Below are 27,020 nucleotides of genomic sequence, written 5' to 3'. Positions count from 1 at the left end.
GGTTGAGACTAAACGCCAAGAAAAGTGTGCTTTCTCCGGTACAGAGGACCACTTATTTAGGCGTGGTGTGGGATTCGACCATGATGTAGGCATGAATGTCTCCTGCTCAGATTGAGTCGATCCTCATGTCAGTCAAGATAGTGAGAGAAGGCCAGTCACTCACTGTCAAGCAGTTTCAGAGATTGCTGGGTCTGATGGCAGCTGCGTCCAACATGATACCATTTGGCCTGCTATACATGAGACCCCTACAGTGGTAGCTCAAGACCAAGGGATTTTCCCCAAGGGGAAATCGACTTTGCACGATCAAGGTCTCTCGACGGTGTGTGCGAGCCCTAGACATGTGGAGGAAACCTTGGTTCTTAAATCATGGCCCGGTGCTGGGAGCTCCGTGTCGCCAGTTATCGTTAGCGACGGACGCGTCTCTCACCGGTTGGGGAGCAGTCATGAGTGGCCTCTCAGCCCGCGGTCTGTGGAGTGGCTGCCATCTCCTATGGCACATCAATTGTCTGGAGATGCTAGCAGTCTATCGAGCACTGAAATATTTCCTCCCAGACCTGAGAGGTCACCATGTGTTGGTGCGCACCGACAACACAGCGGTGGTCTCTTACATCAACCACCAGGGGGGTCTGCATTCGCGCCCATTGTACAAACTGGCACACCAGATCCTCTTGTGGTCCCAGGACAAGTTCCTCTCACTGAGAACACTGTATATTCCTGGGTACCTGAACGTGGGAGCAGACGTACTGTCGAGACAGGGGCTGAGGACCGGGGAATGGATGCTTCACCCCGAGGTGGTGAAGCAGATATGGAGAATGTTTTATCAGGCAGAGGTGGACCTCTTCGTGACTCGAGTGAATGTGCAATGTCCCCTCTGGTTCTCTATAGCTCCTCCAGCTCCCCTGGGACTGGACGCTATGGTACAGACATGGCCGAGGCTTCGTCTGTACGCCTTTCCCCTGATTGCTCTGCTCCCAGAAGTTCTGACGAGAGTGCGCCGAGACGGTGTTCGCCTACTGTTAGTAGCCCCATTCTGGCCGGGCCGAGTATGGTTCTCGGACCTGATTTCCCTCCTAGACGGCTCTCCATGGGAGATTCCCGTCAGGAGGGATCTCCTCTCACAAACAGGGGGCGCCATTCTGCACCCCGCCCGGAGTTATGAAAACTGTGGGTGTGGCCCCTGAGGGGGCACAGCTCATAGCTTCTGGTCTCCCAGCTGAGGTGGTAGAGACCATTCTCCAATCCAGAGCTCCCTCTACGAGGAAAGTGTACGCCCTGAAGTGGAAGTTCTTCACTTCATGGTGCAGAGTTTGCCAGCAAGACCCTGTTAACTGCCCAGTTGGTACAGTTCTTGAGTATCTGCAAGCTAGATTCTCTGCAGGAGTATCCTACTCCACATTGAAGGGGCATGTGGCGGCATTATCGGCTTACCACTCACCGTTCGATGGAAACACAGTGGGCAAACACCCCCTGGTGATACGCTTCCGCCATAGTGCACTGAGGATGAGGCCGCCAGTGTGTTCTCGTGTCCCCACGTGGGACCTGCCGGTGGTGCTAGAGGCTCTGTGTAAACCACCTTTCGAGCCCATAGAAGAGATTTCAGACTGTCATCTTACCCTCAAGACTACGTTCTTGTTAGCGATCACTTCTCTAAAGAGAGTGGGTGACCTTCAGGCCCTATCAGTGGCCCCTTCCTATCTCGACTTTGCGCCCGGACTGGCGAAAGCATTTCTGTACCCTTGAGCGGGTTACACCCCTAAGGTCCCCACTACTGCACCACGGCCAATAGTACTGCAGGCCTTCCATGGTCCTCCCTTTCGGGATCCAGACCAGGCGAAGCTTAACTGTATGTGACATCTGCAACGCTGCGGGTTGGTCCACCCCTTCCACCTTTGTCTGGTTTTACGGCCTAGACATCGGTACTACCCCAGGTTCTTCAGTCCTCTCGTCCTAGTCGTTTATGTTGAGACATACACACAGGGCAGGGACTTGTAAGTCTGGCGGCGTAGGTATCTCGTTCCCAAAGCGTTGTGATGCAGCTCGAGTTCCCGAGGAGGAACGTCTCCAGGTTACGCATGTAACCATGGATCCTTGAGGGAACGAGACGCTGCGTCACGTTGCCATACTTCCGGCATCCCTGCCAGCGCAGTTCTTCATGACTTGAGGCTGACGCCGGCTTTGCCGCACGTGCTTTTATGCTTCCTGGTCTCTGACGTCACCCACCTATGACGTCGCGCCCTTCCATTGGACAGATTACACAGCAGATTCAGAGCTGGTCACGCAGGGGCGTTCCCAAAGCGTTGTGATGCAGTGTCTCGTTCCCTCAAGGAACCATGGTTACATGCGTAACCTGGAGACGTTTGTGGTTTGTCTGATTATAATATGGTATTAATTGCTAGAAAACTAAAAAAAAAAAAAACTAAAAAAAAAAACATTAGTAAGGTATCATAATAATTATGATGGATTAGTAAAATTTGAGATTCCTTGTAAAGACCAGGCTGAATTTGAGAAGGAATTAATGGCAACAATAAGTTAGAATGAAGTTTTACAACATAATCAAGTAAATAAATGTTGTGATGAATTTATGATAAATTTATTGTAGATAAATTTATTAAATGTCGGAAGAAATCACATAGAAAAATATAGCTTCCTCGGATAAACGATACGATATGTCAATTAATGAAACAAAGAGATCATGCCTTAAAGACTTTTCTTAAAACTAGACATGAAATAGACTTGCAGTTGTTAAAGGACTGAGAAATCGAGTAACTAAGGAATTTCGTACTTTAAAATCAAATTACTACATTCACATATTATCTGAAGCTAAGGGAAATGGCAACATAATATGTCATTGTTATTTATATTATATTTCTGTGAAACAGGAAGCCATGGCTGGATAATTTCATGTTCATAATCACCCTGGAGTGCTCAAAATTGTGAATATGAATGGAAATATACTTAAGAGATATTTTACTCATAAGAATTTCTAGGGGTGCCAATAATTGTGTCCAACGTGTATTTGAGAAAAACATTTATTTCATAATGATATTTCCCCACATTTTAAATTCTTATTATCCAATGAAAGGTTCGATTTTTGTGAATTTTTTAAATAAAAGATTAACAATGCAGATTAATTTTCACAGCCTTCTTTGATTATATTTACCAAGGGTGCTGATATTTTGGCCATGACTGTATATATAAAATGTTCTTTCGTTTTTGGTTAAATTGTACATTATTGTACAAGGTTCAATTCACAAGCATGAGTTAATGCATTAGGTATCATGAAAAATCAATGACCATTTTTAATAGCGCTGATTAATCAAGTTTAATGTTAATTTATATAAATAGTAATGTTGATTGTTATTTCCTATTAATACATTCACTAATACTAAGTTACACAACTTGAAATTTTGTATTAATGTAGAAATAAAAATTAACTTTGATTGATAAATACTGTATTGTTCATTGTTACACACAGTTCATGATACCTAATGCATTAACCTTATTGTAAACCATTTTGTCTTATTTTAAGCATGAACCTCAATAAATGTTCTTCGATTTGTGCTTTAGAAAAAAATTCAAGATGTATTCACTGAAAACAAGTACTAATATCAGTTTTGCCTGTCATGTCAATTTGTCTTGTTTTAAGGTTGTTCAAATACTTTGCTGTTGGAAAACAATACAAAAATACTGTCAAAGGGAATTATTATATATATATCTGTATATATATATAAGTAATTTCCTTTGTCTGTATTTTTGAAATATTTATTTTTACAGAGTACTGTTACACTTGATGGAAGTACCTTTTTAGTTTTTACCTTTTCCTTAGATGCTTCTAATGACACCATAGTCCCTGGTATGCTCAGTTGATACTAAAATGGGAAGCTATAAACTCCAAAAAAAAAAGTAAGAAAGAAAAATGATGAAATCACTGTAATTATTCAATAGCTTAAAACACTTCCACCATAGATGTGGATGCAAAAACAGAGAGGCAGGTCCAGTGACGGTTCCTCACAGCAGGGTTGACAACCTCCTCTGTTTGGTTTGGCTGACAGTAGCACCTCAATGAAAGAAAGCATTGAAGCAGACCGGTGGAGATATAGTCCTGTCTAATCGGTGGCTCCAAAGTCATGAAGTGAACTACTTTATAGCTTGGGCAGTCTCACCTGGCCTGTGGGTCTTTGCATGAAGCAGACAGTTAAATTAACTACTCAGGTTTTAAGAAATTAAATAGAACATTTATGAGCAGTCTCTCATTCGTTATTTGAAGATGATGCTTGCTGAATTTTATGATGCCGAATTTACTGTAGTGTATGCTTTCCACTGAGTAAAAATGACTGTTAACATTTTTTAAAAAGTTTACAGCACAGTGATTACTGAGGTTTAGTATGCTTCAGTCAAGTCATTTAGCTCTGCCACATAGCTTCACCCAGCATTTAAATACTGATTTATTCTAAGGAATTCAAACACCGGACTTTTATATATAGTATTTAAGCATGTCATCTACAAATATTAACTTGTTGTTAGCAACATTAACAAGTCATTGACTTGTGACTTGCTCTAATAAATATTTGAGACATTCTTGAAGTGGGAGAAAAAAAATAAAACAAGATTTAATGGTTTTCTTGTTTTTTTATTACTGACTATTTGCTTGTATGTTTTAAAGATATAATATAATATTTATATTATATTTATATAGTTGAAAAATTGCTCCATGTCTCCCGCAAATGTTTTTCTTTGAGGAGAAGAATCCTCAATGACCTACTTTGGTTGTGTCTCTCTGATACAGTAAGTTCTATGAATCAAAAAGGAATCATGGGAAATGTGGGTTTGCTGGTGATCACGGATATGACAATAAGATCAACAGCATGCAGGTTTGTGTTTGAATTGCAATTTTCATAGATACAGCTGAAAATGTTGTGTTAAACTTTTTGGTACTTTAGTGACTTACTTTGATCTTCTTTTCAGACCATTTTCCTTGGATATGGACCATCTTTCAAATTCAAGACAAAAATTCCACCTTTTGAGAATATTGAGCTTTATAATGTCATGTGTGGTGAGAAAATCTCTATTTTTCATTCTGTAGTAAACCTGACTAATCCTGATTACGGCATTAGATTTCAGTACAAAAGCATGTTCAGGGTTGCCAGATCTGCATGACAGGGACAGGTAAATGGTCCTCATAATATAAAGACTCCCAAAGCATAAAAAAAAATTCCCAAGTTAACTGCTGTCATGCTACGGTGAGATACACGCACAATGAAGATGAATGCAAATAGTCTTTAATAAATCCACATAAGGGATTAAGTAGACAAAGGGATTAAGTAGACAAAGGGAGGGACGGAGGGGAACGTAGGAGGCGGACACAAGGAGTGGAGAAGGGATGGTGACAGGGCACGGCAAAGGGCTGGCAGGAAAGCAGGCAGACAAGACAGGTGGAGGCTCTGGTGGAGGACAGACACCCGGGAGGAGGACTACGACGACAACCAAAGTCCAGGGTGGAGCTGACAGAGGGAGGATACAGGGAGAAGACAGGAGGAGCCAGGGCAGACCAGACAAAGGGAGGAGACAGGCGGGAGCAGGAGGTGCCAGGAGGGACCCAGGCCACAGCCATGATGGCAGCCCATGGTGGAGCTGACGGGGAGAGGAGCCATGGTGGAGGAAGGGCTGACGACTCCAGGGGAGCCGACCGATGGCGGCGGAGCAGGTGGTGGTGGAGTCCGAGACGGAGAGCCAATGAGCCAGGGTGATGGGGAGGGTCCGGAGGGTCAAGGCGGAGCATATGGCACCGGCGACCGAGGTGGAGGTGGGGATCCGCAAGGCCACGGTGGAGCCGGAGCGACAGAGGACCAAGGTGGAGCCGGAGGGAGGGAGGGAGAAGCCTGACAGAGCCGGAGGGACGAGGTGTAGCCGGAGGAGTGGAGTCCCGAGGCAGCGGATAGTCGACAACAGACCAAGGCGGAGCCAGAGGGACGAGAGAACCCGGCGGAGCTGGTGGACTGACGGGCCATGGTGGAGCCGCTGGGTCAATGGGCCGAGGCGGAGTCCAGGACTCAGAGGCTGGAGGTGGAGACAAGGGATCTAGGCGATGTAGACTGGTAGACCCACAGCGATCCCACCACACAGATGGTGGGCAGAGGGGCTGCCAGGAGACAGCAGTGGTACAGACTGATACAGAGGTGGGAGAGGGAGGCTGAGCAAGATGCTCAGGGGGCTTAGGAACGGTGTGCTGCCCACACACACCACAAGGCCACTCCCACCACAGATTCCCTCTGCGCTCTTGTTGTCCATGACGCTCTCCCCCGTGGTAAGCTCTGTAGCCGGCTCTCGCACCTGGTCTGACGTCATCAGCAGCTCCGCCTCCACGGTGATCCTCAGCTCTGTCGCTCCATGCGGCGATGGCTCGTCTGTCGTGGCAGGCTTGGGCTCTCCATCATCGGTGGGCTCGTGCTTGAGCTTATTCTGGGTGGGATGGGTTCTGGGTCCGAAGTGGAACTGGCGAGATCATCCTCAGGACACAGGGTGCATGGAGATCCGTTTCTCGCCAGTATCCACTCCACAAAGGCGGTGAAATCCTCTCAAGGGCCATCTTTGGACGACGGCTCTCTGCACGCTTCGTCCGTGTAGCTGGTGTGGTGAGAGATCTCCAGGAACAGTCTGGTATGGCCCTCGAGTGATCTTTCCCCCTGCTCCAGCAGGAGGAGGAGGTAATCCGGGCAGGATAAGGGGTCGAAGGGGTCCATGGAAAAAAAAGAAAAAAAAAAATACTGAACGAAACAGAAAACAAACGGAGGGTAAACACACAGTTATACTTTTTGTCGGTCCGGTCTTCTGTCACGCTACGGTGAGGATGAATGCAAATAGTCTTTAATAAATCCACACAAGGGTAAATAACAGAACAGGCAGGCAGGAGACACACGTAGGGACTAAGTAGACCGGACGACAAACAGTGAACTGAACACAACTTAAAGGGGTCATCGGATGCAAAATTCACTTTTCAAGTTGTTTGAACATAAATGTGTGTTGGAAGTGTGTGTACACATCCATCCCATAATGATAAAAATCCACCCAGTGTTTTTTTTTAAATCCCTGTTTTAAAGTCCCCTTTCTCAAATCAGGCTGTTCTGAAATTCCTGTCAGAATAACGTAGTTCTGTACAGGCCCCTCCCACGATAGTTGATTGACAAGCCGTCTTACCTTAGACCCGCACTGAGTGAGCTGTAAACAGTCTGACCGACTCTGGTGCACGGGAAGACAAAATGTCTCAGATTAAGCGATTGAAGTGCTTTGTTGTTGGATAGCAGTCATCAGTTACTCCCGACATCTGAGCCACTGAAGACGGAGGATTAACGTACTTTCGCTTTGAAGTGAATGCGCCGATCCCCAATCTGCCTAAATGCATCTATGTTCGCGTGAATCATTCATGATCCAGCCTCATCTACAGAAGTGAGTATAAGGGTTTTTTTTATGAATCTTTGCAAATCGCCTTTCCTAATAATGTACTAGTTAGACAGTTTCGTGGCTAAAGTAAATAGTACTGCTCCTCACCCCACGGAAGAGAGGGGCGGGGTCAGCAGAGCTCATTAGTATTTAAAGCAACATGAACTATAATAGCTTGCTAAAAACAGAGCTGATTTTGACAGGTTTGAAAAGGTGTTTTTTACACTACTATTGAGAAATTTTAACCAAAGTATGTTATAGACTTTTAATTAAGACCCTAAAGAAACATCAGCTTGTGCAAAAAGGGCATCCGATGACCCCGAATGAATGACACACACCTGAACCAAATGACAATAATCAGACATGAGGGAAAACTAGGTCAAACAGAGCACATGAGGAATGAAAACACAAGTCCAATGGGGTGAAAAAAAAAAGAAGAAAACCTGAGCTTGACAGTCAATTGACATCTTTGCAAAATGTAAATTATAGTTGTAAATAAATTAAATTAGAGCTGAGACAGGACAGGCTTTAAGGAATTTGGTTGAATAATAAATACAAAAGCACGTATAGCAGCATGCTGCTTCATTTTTATTACCTGTAATGATCTTCTGCTTGCACATTCTTTTTCAATATCAATCAATGTATTAATGCAATAGTGGAGAGGAGAGTAAAGTGTGCATGTGACCCCCTCTGTCTGGCGTCAAGAATCAGATTAAAAGCAGATTATGTAATATAAATGTAATTAAAATTCAAATAAATTCATTTCTATTTAGAAATAAAAATACCCACAGCAAATATGTAAAAGTTGTTCAATAACATAAAAATGCATACTTGGCAACTCTAATAACTCTTGATTGTTTAATGCTTTACAGTGTGTGTCAGCACATACAATTTTTTGCCTCTGTGTTTCCCAGATCTCCTTGGTTTGAAGCCTGCCCCTAATAATGGTACCCATGGTAGCCTTAACCAGCTTTTGAGGGCCCCTGTATACATACCCAGCATGCGTGAAGAAGTGTGCAAGCCAAATCCTGCAGGACCAGTCACAGCTCTTAATGATGACCTGGGCTGCACCTGTGAAGACAAGGTCAGCAATAGAGTATTTTCAGATCTTAATAAATCTTTTTTCATATTAGGAAATGTTTATTCTGAACACTTATAATAATAGGTTTGTTAAGGTGAAAATTGCTATTACTGTTGTTCATACTTACCCTAATATTTAGCTTTGCTGTGTAACTCAACACTTTAAATTTTTATCTGGTGGACAAAAAAAAACCTACTCAAGCAGTTTCACTGAAGTTGGGACCCATATCATATTTTGGGGCCACTTGGGAACCACTCAGCAGCATGCTAGCAAACACATAGAGCACCATTGCAGTCACATAGCAACCATGGACAAGCATCACTTTCTTGCGAAATTATAGTTTCAAGAACATTTGTTTCTATTGAAAAATTGACAGTTCAGGAATATTGTGCACCATTTTATTATTGCAGTTTTAATGAGGTGGATGACTAGATTCTAAAGTCTTTATTGTTGCATCTTACATACTATCAGTTATTGCTCATAAAGTCTTTGCTTCGTGTGCATGTACTAGAGATGCACAGATGAGCTAAAATGTCACACAAATCCGCTGCTTCAAATAAATTATCCACCTATATCTTTCTCTGATTTAGATAACCGAGCCGACCCGCACCCGATCGTCACATTACAATGATTCTGTTTAGACTAATTGTTAGTTTTGCATGATGATATGATGAATGGATGGTTCATTTTTAACAGCAGATTCAGTGACGTGTGTGAGAGCTGATCTGCGCATCACTGCACACGTCTGCGGTGCGTTGCGGCTCCACGGCCACTGGAGCTGATCCCGGCCGCTCTAGTCAGTGCTTGCGTTTATACCAGCCATGCTGCTGCACGTTTCTGAAGCATCCCAAAATCTTGTGGTCTCGCGAATCTAGTTGCTACGCTCCTGGTGTGATTTGTGCGCCGCGTGGAGGACGGAACAAAACCTCGTCGGAGCCATAAGGTGGTAACGGTAAATTAATTGGCTACACTGATAATAGGCTGCTTTTAAATGAACATCTTTGGCCAGATTGTAGGCTACACTTTCTTAATAGCATAAACACAGGCTTTACTCCCTTCAAACTATATCTGGAATGTCACTGTTTCTGTCACTGCAACTTCCCGAACAGGCGAACACACACAAGTGTTTGTATGCCTGATGAAAAGAAAAAAAAAAAAAAAGTATTTAAAACACATTCATAATTTAGAGAATATTTACATCACTAATGATTTATCTCATCCACCCGCACAATTAATTATAATGTATTTTTTTATTACCCGACCCGCAGGGCCCACAGATATAACCGCCATCACTAGCATGTACCCATGCCTTTATCAGTTAACATTGTTGCATGCTTTAATGTCTGTATTTTTTTTCCTCGAGTCCTGCTCACAAATGAATGTTGGCTGCCATTGCTTTTCTCTAGAACTGCCTAGATCAGCGATTTTCAAAGCGTTCTCAGAGCCTCCCCAAAACTGCAAATGGAGTACTCTTTTATTCATAGTTACAGGTATGCCCAGCTGGAGGGCAAAACAAAGCTGTCCTCCACTGAATGCCATTCATTTTTACCAAGTTTGTACTAAGTACTAATGTAGTTAGATAGTGATATTAAAGGACAAAATTCAATACATACCTCATTGATGATGTGAACTATATGCAGGTTAACAGATTCACCCAGAATATGAACACAATGCACTAAATTGCACATTAAGCATTTGCACATTAAGCCAACAGAAAACCATTACAAAGAAAATGCGTAATATGGCCTAATGCATTAAGACATCTGTTCATATTCTGTGTGAATCTGCTTGCCTGTATATAATATGTATCATCAATGAGGTGTATTTTTAATTGGATATTTTAATAACACTGTCTTATTACATTAAACCATGTTAAGCATTTTTCATGTTAAGTTTTTTAGAATGTCTTACTGTTTTTTTTAATAGATTTTTTTAGTGATTTTAGTGATTTTAATCAGGTGCCGTTTGTTTTGACATTTTTGTTGTTCTGCTTCTGAGGGGTGATTGAAATATTCATTGCTTGAAATAAATATAAACATGATAAGTCTGTACTGCAGTTCTCTGCATGATTTGTATGGGACTCTGTGCAAGTTATGTGACAGAAAACTATGATTTCAGCTGATTACTTAAAGGTGCTGTATGTAGGATTGACACTAGGTATTGCAGTCCAAATTCAAAATTTTGGAGACGGTTTTTTTCACCTGGCCCATCCTCCTCAGACTTGACGCACACGCAGGTTGCCAGATTAACGACACCAACAAGAACGAGCGCACATGCCGATGAATGAAATTAAATACGCTGTGTTTTCCGCCAACTGGCAACCCGGGGTGCCGAAATAAAATTGGGTAAACTGGCAGTGGGCGGGTTTTACAAACCATAACAAACACAGACATTCTGGGCCAGAATGCACATTTTCAAAGGAGAATAATTGACTTTAGAATTGTTTTTCAGATAAACAAGTATGCTAACTTAGCCTGTTTCTTAAATATCTGCAAACATATTATGGTATTTTTATGCTTTAGTAGAGTCAAAATCCTACATACAGCACCTTTAAATCAGCTGGGTTAAATAATGGAGACATCCAAAAATGTTCTGTGCTGGGGAGGCTCAAGGAATGGTTTGGAAACCCCTGGCCTATAGATTATTTTGACATTTCCAATTCCTTTTATTGGATCAAAGTGATTCGTCCCCTTGCCTCTAAAAGTGCTTTTGCCTTCTGCTCAGATGTAGATCGTTTGCTGGAGGTTTTCACCTTTAATCTTTTGCAGTTGCGTTCAAAAAGTAGGGGGCAGAGGGCATTGAAAGTGACCCTAGTAAGAGGATATAACCTGGAGTCACTGTGGCTCTGTCTGTTACAGAACAAGGTGGAAGAGCTCAATCAACGACTGAGACAAGTTATTGATGGTAACGACCTTCCCTTCTCTTTGGACTGGTGTAGTGATGCTGAATGAGCTGTTTGATGTACAGTTAACTTGCACTGTGATTTAGCTGCTATGGTTCATAATGAAATTCCAAGAAATGCAAAAGGAGAAATTTTGTAGTGTACACTTATCTTTTCCATACACAGTTGATAGTGACAGTTGATAGTGACCACAGCTGTCAAAAAACATGAGGAGTTGATAGTTCGACTTGTGTGCTATTGTCTTTTGGAGTCATGCGATATGTGACCAAAATGGGGGGGGGGGGGACCTCCCATAAGCATTAAGGGACCCCCCATAACACCCAAAATATATAATTGGGGGGGGTCCCCTGGTTTTTCAATAAAACTATAATACTTGAAACACTGAACTAGTGAAAATGAAAATGAAAAGAAAAGATTCGATGGCTGTATTAAATTTAGACATGCTCATGTTACATCGTATTTTATTTTTCAGCGTTACTCATCATAACCAATCACACACGATTCTGTTGAACTTAGGAATGCAATGACCAATCAGAGGCGGTCAGATTAGTCATCGCTGAATTTTGTTCAGACTGAAACTTGCGCATAAGCAATAAGCAATAAAAGTGCAGACGTACGTACGATAAAAGTAAGAGATTCATTTATCATACAGATTATAAGAGGAGCTATGAGTGCTTAAACACTAGCTAGACTGACTGACCCCAAGAGCTTTGACACAATTCGAACACTGCCTGGCAACATACGGCAATGGGCGCCGCGGTTGCTATAGTTACTACATCTCACAATAAACTGTATAGATAGGTATATCAATGACAATAAACAGTACATAACGAAATATAAACCTAACCAACTAAACCACGAACAAATAAATGAGCGCTGCCCGTCACTGCGCTGTTTTGTGTACAGTCGTTACCGAGGAAAACGCTTTGTTTCTAAAGTGAAAGCGCCTCCTGCTGACCAATGACGGAAATGTTAATAAATGTGAAAATGAACCCAGGTTTTGATGCTGCAAACACGCAGAGTTGTAAATGTGAACAGGTGGATCGACAAGAAGATAATGCATTATAAAAAGTTAAACAGTTAAGGCATACATTACATTTATATTGTTATTTAATTAATGTAGGCTAATAATTTATTAATTATAAATGTTTAAGTTAATATAATAATTGATACAACTTTTCTTAAATTATATAATTTTTGTTTTTGTTTTGTGAAAACCTGTAAGTCATGCATTTTACAGTCATTTTACAGTTTAATATGTTACCATAGTCATTGCCCTACTATGCTTATATGATATTTTATTTGTGCAGGTCTTAAAAAACGTCTTAAGTCTTACATTTGAGCTTAAAAATCTTAAAAACAGCCTTAAGGTTCCTTTAAGTTGACCCTTAGGATTTTTCTTGCAACCCAAGTTTCACTAAGGGTTCCCTTAACTTTATAACTAAGGGATTTCTTAGCTTAAGGGCTTTCATGCAACCGGGCCTAGGGCATTGCAGAATTTTTCATTTTATGTTCCATAGAAAAAAAGAAAGTCATATGAAATTCCATGCTGGTAAATAATTGACATAATTTTTATTTTTGTGTGAACTAACCCTTCCCTGACTTGTTCAGCCAAAAATGAAAATTCTGTTTTCATTTAGTAACCCTCATGTGGTTCCAGATATTTTGTCACTTTTTTTCATATTAAAAGATTACTCTCGCCTATTTTTAGACAACAGAAATCTTCCCTATGGTCGGCCAGCAGTCATGTTCCGCACCAAGTACTACATCCTTCATCATAGTGACTACATTAGTGGCTACAGTGAAGCTTTGTCCATGCCTCTTTGGACGTCTTATACTGTATCTAAACAGGTACAGTTTACAAAATTATGTTGGTCTGTTGTCAGTTCACAAAACAAATTAAATAAATAAACTGTTGACTGTTGTATTATAATCTAAACCTGACTGTGTGGATGTTCTGTTGCAGGCAGATTTCACCCCTCTGACTGAGGCTCTGAGTAACTGTGTTCGGCCTGATATTAGAGTTCCTTCAGCCTACAGTCAGTCCTGCTCAAACTACCGTGCAGACAAACAGATCTCCTACAGCTTCCTCTATCCACCTCGTGAGGTTTCCTACTTTCTCTATAGTGTGCAGCCTAGCCTCATCAGTTTCATGTACCAAAGCTAGGCCAGTTCCAGGAGCCAACTGGACAGAATTATTATAGCACTGGGCTTAATCTGTTTCTGTCCTGATGATCAAGTTTATTGGACCCAAATGAAACTGTATTAAAGAATAAAATTAAAAGTTACTTTTAAAGGGGACCTATTATGCAAAAATTATGCAGTGTATGTATACAACCACCCTATATAGTAAAAATCCACCCACTCCTATTTTTCCCCATAGATCAAAAAACAATGTCTACAAATAAATCACTCATGTCTGCAACCAAATGTGTTTTCCCAAATCACATTGGGAAAGGTACCAACCATGACTGGTGATGGCATGTTCCCTATTAGCTTTGATCCTCCCCTGAGTGAGCTGTACACAGTCTGTCATGTTTATCTCCTTGCTAGAGCAGCTAGTGGTGACACTAAAGTTCTACTATACGTATCATGTGTCTTTATAGTGCATAGCAAACATCATTACAGTATTTAGTGTGTTGCTCATCCATCATTGCAAAACAGCTGAAAAAACAACAATTACATTAATTTATCAACTAAACATTCAGAGATCCTCTTGTATTCTCAGAGTTATTCATTCTGTTGGAATATGTCCATCTTCAGTCTCATTCCTACATATACATATTACACGTACATATTGGTTCGCTTTGTTGTAGCCAAGGCATGAGAGACATACCCTCTACCCTGCATTCTATTCGGAAGAGCTCATCCCTATGCCATAATCCCTTAAAAGGGTTTACCCTCCAGAGTGAGAGCTTTGAAGGGTGTAGGGGACCGAAAAACTGTTTCTTGAAGTGCCCTTCTGCATCATTATCCTGTGCCCACACAGAGGCGTGTGCAAAGAATCTGTGCAAAGAATCATGGGGGCCCGAAGTGTCCATCAGTTGTAACCTTTGCTCAGTTTTGAGCACTTCAGCCATGACTGTTTTCACTCCGAAGTGCCCTTCGGAGGGCAATATATCCCATTTGGAACGCACCGACAATCCTCATCTGGAAAGGGGGTGGAGAGAAGCAGCTCATTTGCATTTAAAGATGCACACAAAAATACCACGCTTTGGATTATATTCAAAAAGCGATATTTATGGCATAGTATAATAAATGAGCTATTTTGTATTTTGAGTTGAAACTTCACAGACACATTCTAAGGACACCTGGGACCTATATTACCTTAAAAACAGGCATAATAGGTCACCTTTAAAATGAAAAATAAACAGAAAAATCTCAATTGATAGCACTGGTCAAGAACAAATATTTATTTTTGTCTAGACTGGGTCAGAGCATTGTTTTTAGCACACAAAATTGTCAGCAAATTTTGAATACAATGCTTTATAATTTGATGTTTGTCTAATTTTTTTTCGTGATCTTCTGATTTATAGAGTTGTCCTCCTCTCAGGAGGTGAGATATGATGCCATTCTCATTACCAACACTGTACCAATGTACCCAGCATTCAAACGTAAGTGCCTTTTAAATAAACTATATGCAGTTAAGTGTACAGGTGCATCTCAATAAATTAGAATGTCGTGGAAAAGTTCATTTATTTCAGTAATTCACCTCAAATTGTGAAACTCGTATTAAATAAATTCAATGCACACAGACTGAAGTAGTTTAAGTCTTTGGTTCTTTTAATTGTGATGATTTTGGCTCACATTTAACAAAAACCCACCAATTCACTCTCTCAACAAATTAGAATATGGTGACATGCCAATCAGCTAATCAACTCAAAACACCTGCAAAGGTTTCCTGAGCCTTCAAAATGGTCTCTTGGTTTGGTTAACTAGGCTACACAATCATGGGGAAGACTGCTGATCTGACAATTGTCCAGAAGACAATCATTGACACCCTTCACAAGGAGGGTATTGCCAAAGAAGCTGGCTGTTCACAGAGTGCTGTATCCAAGCATGTAAACAGAAAGTTGAGTGGAAGGAAAAAGTGTGGAAGAAAAAGATGCACAACCAACCGAGAGAACCGCAGCCTTATGAGGATTGTCAAGCAAAATCGATTCAAGAATTTGGGTGAACTTCACAAGGAATGGACTGAAGCTGGGGTCAAGGCATCAAGAGCCACCACACACAGATGTGTCAAGCAATTTGGCTACAGTTGTCGTATTCCTCTTGTTAAGCCACTCCTGAACTACAGACAACGTCAGAGGTGTCTTACCTGGGCTAAGGAGAAGAAGAACTGGACTGTTGCCAAGTGGTCCAAAGTCCACTTTTCAGATGAGAGCAAGTTTTGTATTTCATTTGGAAACCAAGGTCTTAGAGTCTGGAGGAAGGGTGGAGAAGCTCATAGCCCAAGTTGCTTGAAGTCCAGTGTTAAGTTTCCACAGTCTGTGATGATTTGGGGTGCAATGTCATGTGCTGGTGTTGGTCCATTGTGTTTTTTGAAAACCAAAGTCACTGCACCCATTTACCAAGAAATTTTGGAGCACTTCATGCTTCCTTCTGCTGACCAGCTTTTTAAAGATGCTGATTTCATTTTCCAGCAGGATTTGGCACCTGCCCACACTGCCAAAAGCACCAAAAGTTGGTTAAATGACCATGGTGTTGGTGTGCTTGACTGGCCAGCAAACTCACCAGACCTGAACCCCATAGAGAATCTTGGGTATTGTCAAGAGGAAAATGAGAAACAAGAGCACAAAAATGCAGATGAGCTGAAGGCCACTGTCAAAGAAACCTGGGCTTCCATACCACCTCAGCAGTGCCACAAACTGATCACCTCCATGCCACGCCGAATTGAGGCAGTAATTAAAGCAAAAGGAGCCCCTACCAAGCATTGAGTACATATACAGTAAATGAACATACTTTCCAGAAGGCCAACAATTCACTAAAAATGTTTTTTTATTGGTCTTATGAAGTATTATAATTTGTTGAGATAGTGAATTGGTGGGTTTTTGTTAAATGTGAGCCAAAATCATCACATTTAAAAGAACCAAAGACTTAAACTACTTCAGTCTGTGTGCACTGAATTTATTTAATACATGAGTTTCACAATTTGAGTTGAATTACTGAAATAAATGAACTTTTCCACGACATTCTAATTTATTGAGATGCACCTGTATATTTATGACTTTATAACCCTCCTACAATGTCATAAATGTACCAGTCTTAATTATAGTGGATAGCCATATTGATGCCAAGAAGAAATATTGCTAACATTTGCACATACTTTGCGTTCTAAGCATTTGAATGTGTATGTGTGTAATCAAATTCTGGCAGCACAATAGACCACACTGCACATACTATAGCTTTGACCAGGGATCTCCAACTCTGTTCCTGGAGAGCTACCATCCTGCAGACTTCAATTCCAACCCTGCTCCAACACTCCTGCCTATAATTATCAAGTAACCCCGAACACCTTAATTAGCTGGTTCAGGTTTGTTTGATTGGGGTTGGAGCTGAAATCTGAAGGATGGTAGCTCTCCATCTCGATCGGGAGCAGTTAAATAATCGTAATGACACCACACAATAGAGGATTTTTTGGACAAAAAAATTGTTTGTGACAAGCCTCGAATAAAGCCCCCCCCGATCGTTTGGGGGTGCAAATCGGGCTTAAATTTGGTGTTAAAATCGTCTAGTGTGTGGCCAGCCTTAGCAGAGCTAGGTTTGCGAGGTTGCAAACCTTTGAAGCTTACCTGGTACAGTGGGAAAGAAACAGAAGTCATTTGCCTTATTAGAATCATACCATCAGAAAGTACAGTCGTTTTAAATGGCCCCCAGGAACGCCTACAACAAACATAAAACTACATTAAGTGTGCATGTGTTTCTGTGTGTGCACACTCACCCTTGTAGGTGAATTTATTTGTACGCCTGTCTGTGATTTGAAAGCAGTATGTGCGTGTGGCCTGTGGTAGAACTTTGAAAACAGGCCACAGTATGAGAGCCACCTCTGTTTCAGGAAATGCACACACACGTTGTATCCCCTCATAGGAAATGAGACACCCAAACAAAAATACTTACACAAATATTCACAGAAAACATCATTTAGATGTAAATAAAATTTCCTTTATACTGTTCAAAAGGAGTCCCCACATGGAATCTGCCTCACTGGAATCTATAAATGTCTATATAGAGGGTTTGGCAGCAGAGGTGAAATAAGAAGGCAGTTATGGATTCTGGGTCTGCTTTAGATTAGCTGTGCTGGCAGTTAACTGAGCTGCCACCCACATAGCGACACAACCCTATCAATTTTTTATATACTACAGCAGAATATGTGCTCTGTTTTTTTGTGTTTTATCCTCTCTTAGTACTCTGTAAAAAGTGGTAGCCTGCAGTTGTTACCTTAAAGAACTATTTCTGTCTGATTTAACTCGTAAAAAAAAAATTGTTGGTATAAATGAACCTATTTAGGTTGATTTAGCTACATTCATATTTTTGAGAAAATAATAACAAGAACAATAACAATGAAACTAGTTAATTTTTTAAAGATTTTCCCCCCCCTTTTTATTGTAAGAATTACAGTAGGATTGCAACAACACACTTTAAGTTAATAATTAGTGAGCATCAGTGTTGGGTAAGTTACTCCAAAAAAGTAATTAATTACTAGTTACTACCGTATTGACCCGAATATAAGATGATGTTTTTTTCTTGGAAAAACGCGGTTGTCTTATATTCAGGGTCTAGACTTAGACATGTCAGTAATACACCCACAACAATAGGTGGCGCCAAAAACGCATAAAACAAGTGTGCCATTAAATATGTAATGTGTGATGGAAAGATCGCGAGTGAAAACAAAAGAAAAAGAAAATGCTTACAGCGGCATGAGATCGTGACTGTCATGTTAGTCTGATGGGACCAAACTTCCTCTGTAAGTGATTTTAAAATATAAGACTGTACCCAGATTTGAAGACTACAATAAGATTTCACTTCTACTGTTAATAAAATTTTGGTAGGCTACTATGAGATGGATAGCCTAAATGTTATATAATTCAGATGGGCTACCTGTTATTTTTATGATATATCAAAAAGTGTGTATTTTTCAGTGTCATTGTTGGTACATTTTACCAGTATTTACCATACTTTCAAAACAAAAATGTAAATAATTTAAGAAAAAATTAGTTTTACAGAGAGAAAAAACTAAACAAAACAAGATTTGGTTTTCAAAAAGCCTTTTTCCAAAAGGTTGTCTTATAATCAGGGTCGTCTTATATTCGGGTCAATACGGTAATTACATCTTCAACGGTGTCATTTCATTACTGTACAAATTACTCTCTCCAAAAGTATTTAATTAATTATTACTCATTACTTTCTAAATCTAAATCTACTATCTAAATCTTTCTAAAAAGTTAATTATTGATCCAAGGGTAGACATGAAATGTTTTTTTTTTTTTGGTTGGTTGGTTTTTATTATTCTTTCAAATAAATAATACATAACTACATAAATTATTCTGGTCACACTTGCATGCATGCATTTTAAGGTTAGACTTTAAATTCTGATGTTAAATCCACTATTGTATTGTATTGTATATAAATGTTCTACAGTCTGTACACAGTATTAAGTTCAATTACATAAGAAGTAACTGTAATTAAATTACAGAAAGAATAAGAGTAAACCATTACAACTTTTAAAGGGAAAAGTAATTAAATTACAGTAACTAATTAGTAACTAGTTACACCCAACACTGGTGAGCATGTTGATCCTAGAGGACACTTTGGGGAATGATGCCAACATGTGTGAAAAAACTCCAATCCTATTGGTCCATGCAGTCCGTGACATCTTAGGCGGGTGCCCGAAAGTATAAAAGGGCACCTGCTGAACACGTCACTAACTTTTGTTGTCTTCAGTAGCTGTTTGTTTGCAAGCAGTGTGTACTATTTTAGCGAAATTGGGCGAGCGTTTCAAGAATCGTTTCAAGTATTCAACTTGTGCATTATGTCTCTGGGTGAGGAGCATGCACGTTCAGTGCTTGAGGGCTCTGAATGTGTGCATTGTGAGAAATTCACTATGCAGAAGCTCCGATCACATTTATCTCTTTTTTCGAGGGAAGAGGTGCAAGTGTCTGTGCCTCGTGGGTCAGGTCCCACTGCTGCTGAGGCATGGTGGAAACTCAGCTTGTGGGGATCACAGGTCGAACTCCAGCCGCAAACTCGATCACTCTATCAGAGTCATCTGATCCCGATAGCGTGCTGCTGGGATATTCTTGTCAGGATGATGATGAAGAGATAGATGTGGTTGGTGACGACAATGAAAGTGTGAGCACTGAGTTGTCACTGGCCACTCCCAGCCACGCATACGGGATATGCTGGAGGTGATGGATCGTGCCACTAATGGTGCTTTTCCACTGCGTGGTACGACTCGGCTTGGCACGGTTCAGAACGGCACGGCATGGCTTAGTTCGGCTCGGTTCGCGTTTCCACTGCAGTTTAGTACCGCTTTAGAGTGGGCGGGATTATTCACGTGTCGTTGTAGTTGCGCCGCCTCTACTGCTGTGACTCCTGAAAAACTTTTTATTTCTGCATCGCTTCATCACGCTCTCGCTGGATCCGCTCCTCGGCTATCAACGAGAGGACAGTCTGTAACGAAACAGCCATTTTTTGGTTGTTAAAAGAAAGGTGCGCTCATTAAAAACAGTTGCGTTCGATCCTTCGCTGGCTGTTCTGATTTAAATCTAGCTGGTCTGTTGTGTCTCGTGCCGCAAGTTCAATGACGCAGGCAGTGACGATTTTCTCCGGCCAATCAGTGATCAGCAGAGTTTACACGTCACGTTTTGGTAATGGTACAGTTCGCTTGGAACCTCGGCCGAGGTGGTACTAAAAAAAGTACCAGGTACTGTACCCAGTGGAAAACCCCCCAAAAGTGAGCCGTACTGAACCGTACCGTGCTGTACCATGCAGTGGATAAGCGACTCGATCTCGCTTGGTTGCATGATAGGCCTAAGCCTGCCCGCGGCCGACTAAATGAGTGTTTTCTGGCTGGCCTTGATCGTCCCACCCCCAGAAGTCTTCCATTTCTCCCAGATCTCCACTCGGAGATATCTAAATCCTGGGGGAAACAGTCTTCATTCCAGTTACATCTCTTTCAACATGCTGACTATGCTAACGTTGACGGTCTGGCCGAGTGTGGATACATGAGGATGCCCCCTGTTGAAGAGACGTTTGTGCATGGTGAGTCATCATGCTTAAATTGCAGGGCGTATATAGCAGCGGGTCAGGCTGGTGGAGCGTTGCACACCATGGCGGTGTTACAAGCTTCATAGGAAATAACTTGCTAAGAGATTTGGATAAAGGCAGAGGTTTGTCTCCTGAAGTGGTTGAGGAGCTGTGCTGCACTACAGATCTAGCTTTCTGTGCCATCAAGCTAACTGCTGCTGCCATTGGTGTTCAATGGTGGCTACAGAGAGGCATCTCTGGATCAACCTAGTGGTCATCGGGAAGAAATCTTCCTCTAGGGAGGATAGTCTGTCTATCGCTGAGGCTCATAGACAAGATCAGAAGTCTAGCGTAGCTAACTGCACCCCTCTTCCCTTTAGGAGTTGGCAATGGAAGGCTAACACTAACAGAGGGAAAAAGGGATCTCAGGGACATGCTAGATAAGAGGTTATCGCCAGCATCCCAAGGCTGGCATTTCTTGATCATTCTTTTCCCAACCTCTCCTTTCTCCCCCCTCTAGTGTTATGGCCAATGCTTACATCAGGCTCTGATTCCTGATTAAGGATATTTTAAGTGTTCGCTCTTTAGTGAATCATTTACTGGTGGTCTGGATCTCCCTCATGTGAGCTTCTGGACAATAACACGATGGTTTGCTAGCCTCTGTGGGACTGACACAGTTTGGGGACCTGCGTAATATAGCCATCTGAGGATGGTCGTATTCCAGCCATGGTTATGGCAGGACGTCCTTAGTTAAATAAAATTATCTGAGGCTAGCTGTGTTTTAGCTTGCAGTGAGTGAGCCCTTTGCAGTGAGCCCTTTCCTGAAGACACAGCTTTCTGAGGATAGCTATGTGCTAGCTCATTGATTGCTCCCCTGCATAAGGTTTTTAAGTAGCGGTCTCCTTGAGCCCTTGCCTAGACAGGGCTGTCTCCCCTCTTAAGCCCGGTACACACCAAGCCGACGCCAACAAACTAGTGGCGACGAAAGCAGACTGCGGGGTCGGCTCACGTCGGCAGCATCTGGGTCCAAAGTTGCCTTGACACACCAAGCCGACGCTTGCCACCCGATGGCCAAGTAGCACGTCCATTCTGCACCTTTCTCGCACACTGGTTCGCCAGCTGAACAGCCAATCAGAATGATCAGATGGCCCGACTGCCCGACGAGCTCCGACGCCGATTCAACATGTCGAATCGGCCGAAAAAAAGCCGACGAGGACCAACTTCAGCCGACGGCGCAGAACACACTGAGAAAACTTAGTCGGCCGACGAACAAAAACTGCCCGACGGCCAACCGTTGGCTTGGTGTGTACCGGGCTTTAGGGTTGCAAGTAGACAGCCCACCACTGGTGGTCTTGGCAATTGCAGTGAATCCCATTTCCTTAAGCCTAGCTATCTGAGGATAGCCATGTGCTAGCTCAGTGATTGCTCCCCTGCTTAGGGTTTTTAATTAGCAGTCTCCTTGAGCCCTTGCCTAGATAGTGCTGTCTCCCCTCTTAGGGTTGTAAGTGTACAGCCCACCACTGGTGGTCCTGGCAGGTTTCAGTCAGTCCTCTTTCTGGTACCCCTAGGTATACAGCTATCTGTGGATGGCTATGTGCTAGCTCAGCGATTGCTCCCCTGCTTAGGGTTTTTAAGTCGATGTCTCCTTGAGCCCTTGCCTAGACAGTGCTATCCCAGGCAAAAAAGGGGCGTCAGTGGCTTGGCCCCTTTCTGAGGAAAGGTTAGGAATATGTAAGTCACTTCCTTGGTGCTATCTCACCAACATCTTGGGTTGCCATGTAACCATGGTTCCCCAAGAGGGAATGAGACGCTGCGTCCTCTTGCAGACACTTTGGGGAATGCTGCCAGCATGATCGGTGTCTTAAGCATGTGTGAAATGTGTGAAATAAATACTTCCAGGCACCCGCCTAAGACATCTCGTCAGGCTACGTGGAACAATAGGAATTTTTTCACACATGCTTAAGACACCGATCATGCTGGCAGCATTCCCCAAAGTGTCTGCAAGAGGACGCAGCGTCTCATTCCCTCTTGGGGAACCATGGTTACATGGCAACCCAAGATGTTTCCCTATGCAGAAACTAGTCTGACACCCCGTTTAAGGTTGAAACCTCCCAAAGGAAGTAAGAGCACACATCTGAGGACACGTCTTATAACAATCCAATTTTTGTCTTTTAACAATTCAGTCTCGATCGCTCTCTTATTATCTTTGTTTGGTTGTTTCAGGTGTGTGGGGTTATTTTCAGAAATCACTTGTGAGACGTTATGCTAGTGAGAGAAATGGAGTGAATGTGGTCGTTGGACCCATCTTCGACTATGACTACAATGGTCTTAGTGATTCAGCAGAGACAATAAAACAGTAAGTTGTCTTCACAGTCCTAGACTTCTCGCTTATAAATTAGTCATTTTAAGTACACCAGCAGTTGACAGGTCTTTGGGTCAGTGTTTATATTAATGTGAATGACTCTACATGCAGCATCAGCAGTCAGTGTGATGAATGCATGCATATTTCTGAGTTATCTGATCCATGACTAGTTGACACAGACCTAAAAAGTGGTCCTAAAATGTCCTTGAATTTATATAATACTTCAGTCTGAGTGTGTAACTCTTTTTTTTTACAGGTATGTCAGTGGCTCTGTTCAAATCCCAAGTCATTACTACATTGTGGTTACTAGTTGTCTGGATTACACACAGACTGTTGACTCCTGTGCTGGTCCTCTCAGTGTATTCTCTTACATCCTTCCACACCGATCAGATAATGAAGAAAGCTGTAATGTAAGGTTCTCTTCTCTTCTCTTCTCTTCTCTTCTCTTCTCTTCCACCATGCTATTGATTACCACACGTTTATAGTAAATATATTTGTAAATGGAAATTTATACTGGTCTGACAGTGCCACTGTTACAGTTGATAGTCCTGTAAATATGCAAATATCCAGCTGTCAGAAGAAATTCTGCTAATAAAAAAAAAATACCAATCCCACCTGCCCCGGTTACATCCATGTCATCCATGTCATCTTTAATCATTTTTATTGTCTCTGGTGGTACACAGTAGTAAGTCACAGATGTGGTGACACATAGAAAATGGAATTAAATTACCTTGTATATCCTTTAATGCAGAAGCTGAATAGTTTGACTTAGTTAAAATTGTGCAGGTTTACTGTTACAAGAACTGCTTTTTTTCAACTGAGTTTTTAACATACTTCTCATCCAGAGTTCAGAGGACGAGACTAAGTGGGTTGAGGAACTGATGAAGTCACACACAGCACGTATAAGAGACGTGGAGTTACTTACAGGACTGGACTTTTATCGCCGCACCAGCAGGTCCTATGAGGAGATTCTCGCTTTAAAAACTTACTTACACACATATGAGAGTGAGATCTAAACCACTGCATCCCAGCATGAACATTCCCTACATCTTATCTGTCGGGAAGTAAGGTGTATATTTTTATACAAACTATCATATTTATTGTTCTTTTATTGCTAATCCTAATGCTATTTTTTACATTCTCCTCCTTTATGACAGGGACCTATATGCATGAGCAATTTTTTAATGAATTTTGTAATAATACTTAATGTTTTGACCTGTGATGTTTGATATGCTGAATGTAACAAAATAAAAAGATATCTGTACTGTAAACTGTAATCAAACCTGTTCTGTTGTGACATCTGTGAGGTGTTTTGTTTGTTTTTAAACAGTCATTAAACAGTTTGCACAAAATTCTTCTGCTCTTTTTAAAGAGAATAGCACCAACACATAATGAAGAAATGACAAAAGCCTTTTTACCCTTATAATCCTCTGAATGCACACAGACGATTCGACCAGACCGCGAGACCACACACTTGTTGATTGTAGGAACGATTTCAGTGACACGTGATCTCACGGAGACTCGCAAGATCAAACGTTGACTAGAGAAGAAAAACAAATGGACAACAATCGACATTGTCAGTAGGAATTAAAATCAAAACGGAAAGAAGAAAATTGTTTTTTAAAAATCAATCGATTCACCCCGAGCAGAATCGATATTTGCTCCTGCATTCCTCTGTACTGTTCTGAAACCGGTTTAAGAAGAAAAAATATTGGTTATTAACGTTATTTTTATACTTTGTCTTTGCCAATAATAATAATAATAATAATAAAGTACAGCATTTTCTTTACTCAAAAAAAAAAGAAGAAAAAAAACACAAAGAGAGTCTTGATAATAGATATGTATGTATCTTAAACATATCTATGGGCGGGAACTCCAAAACAGGGCATGGCTTCCTCGCATTGACAGACAGGCACGACATTCATAGAGCGCTAAAGAATGGTGGTTCAGGTAAGTCAAGTCAAGTCAAGTCAAGTCACCTTTATTTATGTAAAGAAATGTTAAGCTCTTAGGTGCTAATTAATACCCGGTGGCAACCACCAAAAATTGTCCGGTCAGAACAATTAAGTTATGTCAGTTGGAGGAGTTAGAAGCACACACCACTCACAGACCACTCATTTCAGAATTTGAACAGTTTACTTGAGTGTGGTTCTAGAAATAGAAATAACAATAATAAAGTACAAGTTTACATTAAAGAACATCAGTATGCAAGTGAATAACAGCCGGCATCTCGTATGCCAATAAAACACGGTAAATGTTTATACAGTGATTGTGTAACAGGATTATCTGCGATTAGTTTACAGAGACATGTGTTAAGGCATACGCGATAAGCTCGTCTTTAAACATAAATTAACGGTAGCAATGTAAATATACAGTATGAAAAAATTAACTTATTAGTTGATGCACGCACACATGCGATTATTCAAAGCATCGCGGATGAAATTACGTTATTATCACCGTTAGGTCCAACGATCTCACGCTTATTATAATAACAGCGCTTACACCTTTTCTAAACTGCGCCAGCATTCGGGTCTCTAATGCGGGCTGGGTCCTAACTATAGGTCATTAACTAACTGCCAGACTAATAATCACACAACGAATAAACCTATTACACAAATAACTGCATGAACAGTCAAACTGGCCCTCAATTTAGTACAGCCACCCCCAAATGTGTTTGCAGATTTGCATCTTGGGTCAGTACTCATTCAGTCATTCAGGGAGTGGAGGTAGCTTAATTAGTCGGGCCTGATGTAGGTTCTGTCTTTGACCTGAACCTCTGCAGCTCTGACCATCAGCTCCAGGTATGACAGCTTTCACCTTCCCAATGGGCCAGAGTGCTCGGGGAGATTGTGGATCAGCGATCATAACTACCGTCCCAACAGTCAGATTGTCTTTCTCTTGTTGCCACTTCTGGCGAGACTGGAGTCCAGGCAGGTAGTTACGCAGATAACAGTTCCAGAACTGGTCTGCCAGTATTTGGCTGTGTCGCCAGCGTTTGCTGCTAAGCAGATCAGATTCAGGGTAAATTACCTGAGGCAAAGCAGAATCTAGTCGTCCCATCAATAGTGAATTAGGAGTTACTGGGTCTGGATCAGCAACATCAGAGGATACATATCCCAATGGCTTTGAATTTAGAATTCCTTCTATTTCAATTAGAACAGTCCTGAGCACTTCTTCTGTGACGGTTTGTGCACCAATGGTTGTGTACAGTGCAGCTTTAACAGATCTAATCTCTCTCTCCCAAGATCCACCGAAGTGTGGGGAGTTTGGTGGATTGTACTTAAAGTCGATCTGTTGCTTGGCAAGCTCTGTTTGCAACTGAGGGTGAATATTGTTGAAGGCTTCCTTCAGTTCCCGGTCTCCGCCTCTGAAATTAGTGCCCTGATCGCTGAGCAATCCGTGAGGTTTTCCCCTACGGGCGATGAATCTGCGTAGAGACATGAGGAAGGAATCTGTGTCTGCTTGAGATAGAAGGTCGATGTACACTGCCTTTGTGGTTAGGCATTTATAGATGATGCCCCAGCGTTTCTCATTTCGACGCCCAATTTTGATGGTAAATGGGCCGAAACAGTCCATGCCTGTGGAGTAGAAGGCTGGCTGGAAGAGTCTTAGGCTGGAAGGGGGTAAGTCTGCCATTTTAGGGACGTTGGGCTTGCCATGCCATTTCTGACACTCAATGCAGTGATGCTGAATTGATCTAACTGCTTGTCGACCTCTCAAAATCCAGAAGCGCCTTCTGATATCGGCAAAGACCCGTTCGGTACCAGGGTGATGTACCTATGTGTGTCATAGTGCTTAATTAGAAGTTTAGTCACTGGATGGACTGGGTCTAGAACAATAGGGTGCAGAATATCAGGGCTCAGCAGATGGCATCGTCTAAGTCTTCCACCTACTCTAATCAGTTGACTGTCAGGATCAAATTCAGGAGCTAATGTCTTTAGACGGCTGTTTGGGGATTTCCCTGCTTGAAGCTGGGAGTAGTCGTCAGGGAA

General features: G+C 41.8%; 1 protein-coding gene across 4 annotated transcripts in view; it reads left to right on the top strand.

Annotated features, from left to right (window-relative positions):
- Positions 1-24,327, top strand: part of enpp2 (ectonucleotide pyrophosphatase/phosphodiesterase 2) — a 63,150-nt gene extending 38,823 nt beyond the window's left edge. Inside the window, exons 16-26 of one of the 4 annotated variants that reach the window (XR_009266221.1) lie at positions 4,787-4,871; positions 4,966-5,053; positions 8,352-8,521; positions 11,287-11,422; positions 13,132-13,271; positions 13,387-13,522; positions 14,957-15,034; positions 22,890-23,022; positions 23,285-23,438; positions 23,874-24,097; positions 24,186-24,317. Coding sequence is in view for 3 of the 4 variants with exons in the window: in XM_058745677.1 (XP_058601660.1) it covers positions 4,787-4,871; positions 4,966-5,053; positions 8,352-8,521; positions 11,287-11,422; positions 13,132-13,271; positions 13,387-13,522; positions 14,957-15,034; positions 22,890-23,022; positions 23,285-23,438; positions 23,874-24,044 (1,291 nt within the window). In the remaining variant the exon portion in view is untranslated. Of the gene's footprint in view, positions 1-4,786; positions 4,872-4,965; positions 5,054-8,351; positions 8,522-11,286; positions 11,423-13,131; positions 13,272-13,386; positions 13,523-14,956; positions 15,035-22,889; positions 23,023-23,284; positions 23,439-23,873 lie in introns of all 4 variants that reach the window. The other 3 variants (XM_058745677.1, XM_058745676.1, XM_058745678.1) reach the window with 3 other exon arrangements.
- Positions 24,328-27,020: the final 2,693 nt, after the last annotated feature.

This window comes from Onychostoma macrolepis, chromosome 16 (genome assembly GCF_012432095.1).
Source record: "Onychostoma macrolepis isolate SWU-2019 chromosome 16, ASM1243209v1, whole genome shotgun sequence".
NCBI classification, from domain to species: domain Eukaryota; kingdom Metazoa; phylum Chordata; class Actinopteri; order Cypriniformes; family Cyprinidae; genus Onychostoma; species Onychostoma macrolepis.
Note: the sequence above shows the minus strand (reverse complement) of the source record. Positions and strands in the feature narration are given on the sequence as shown.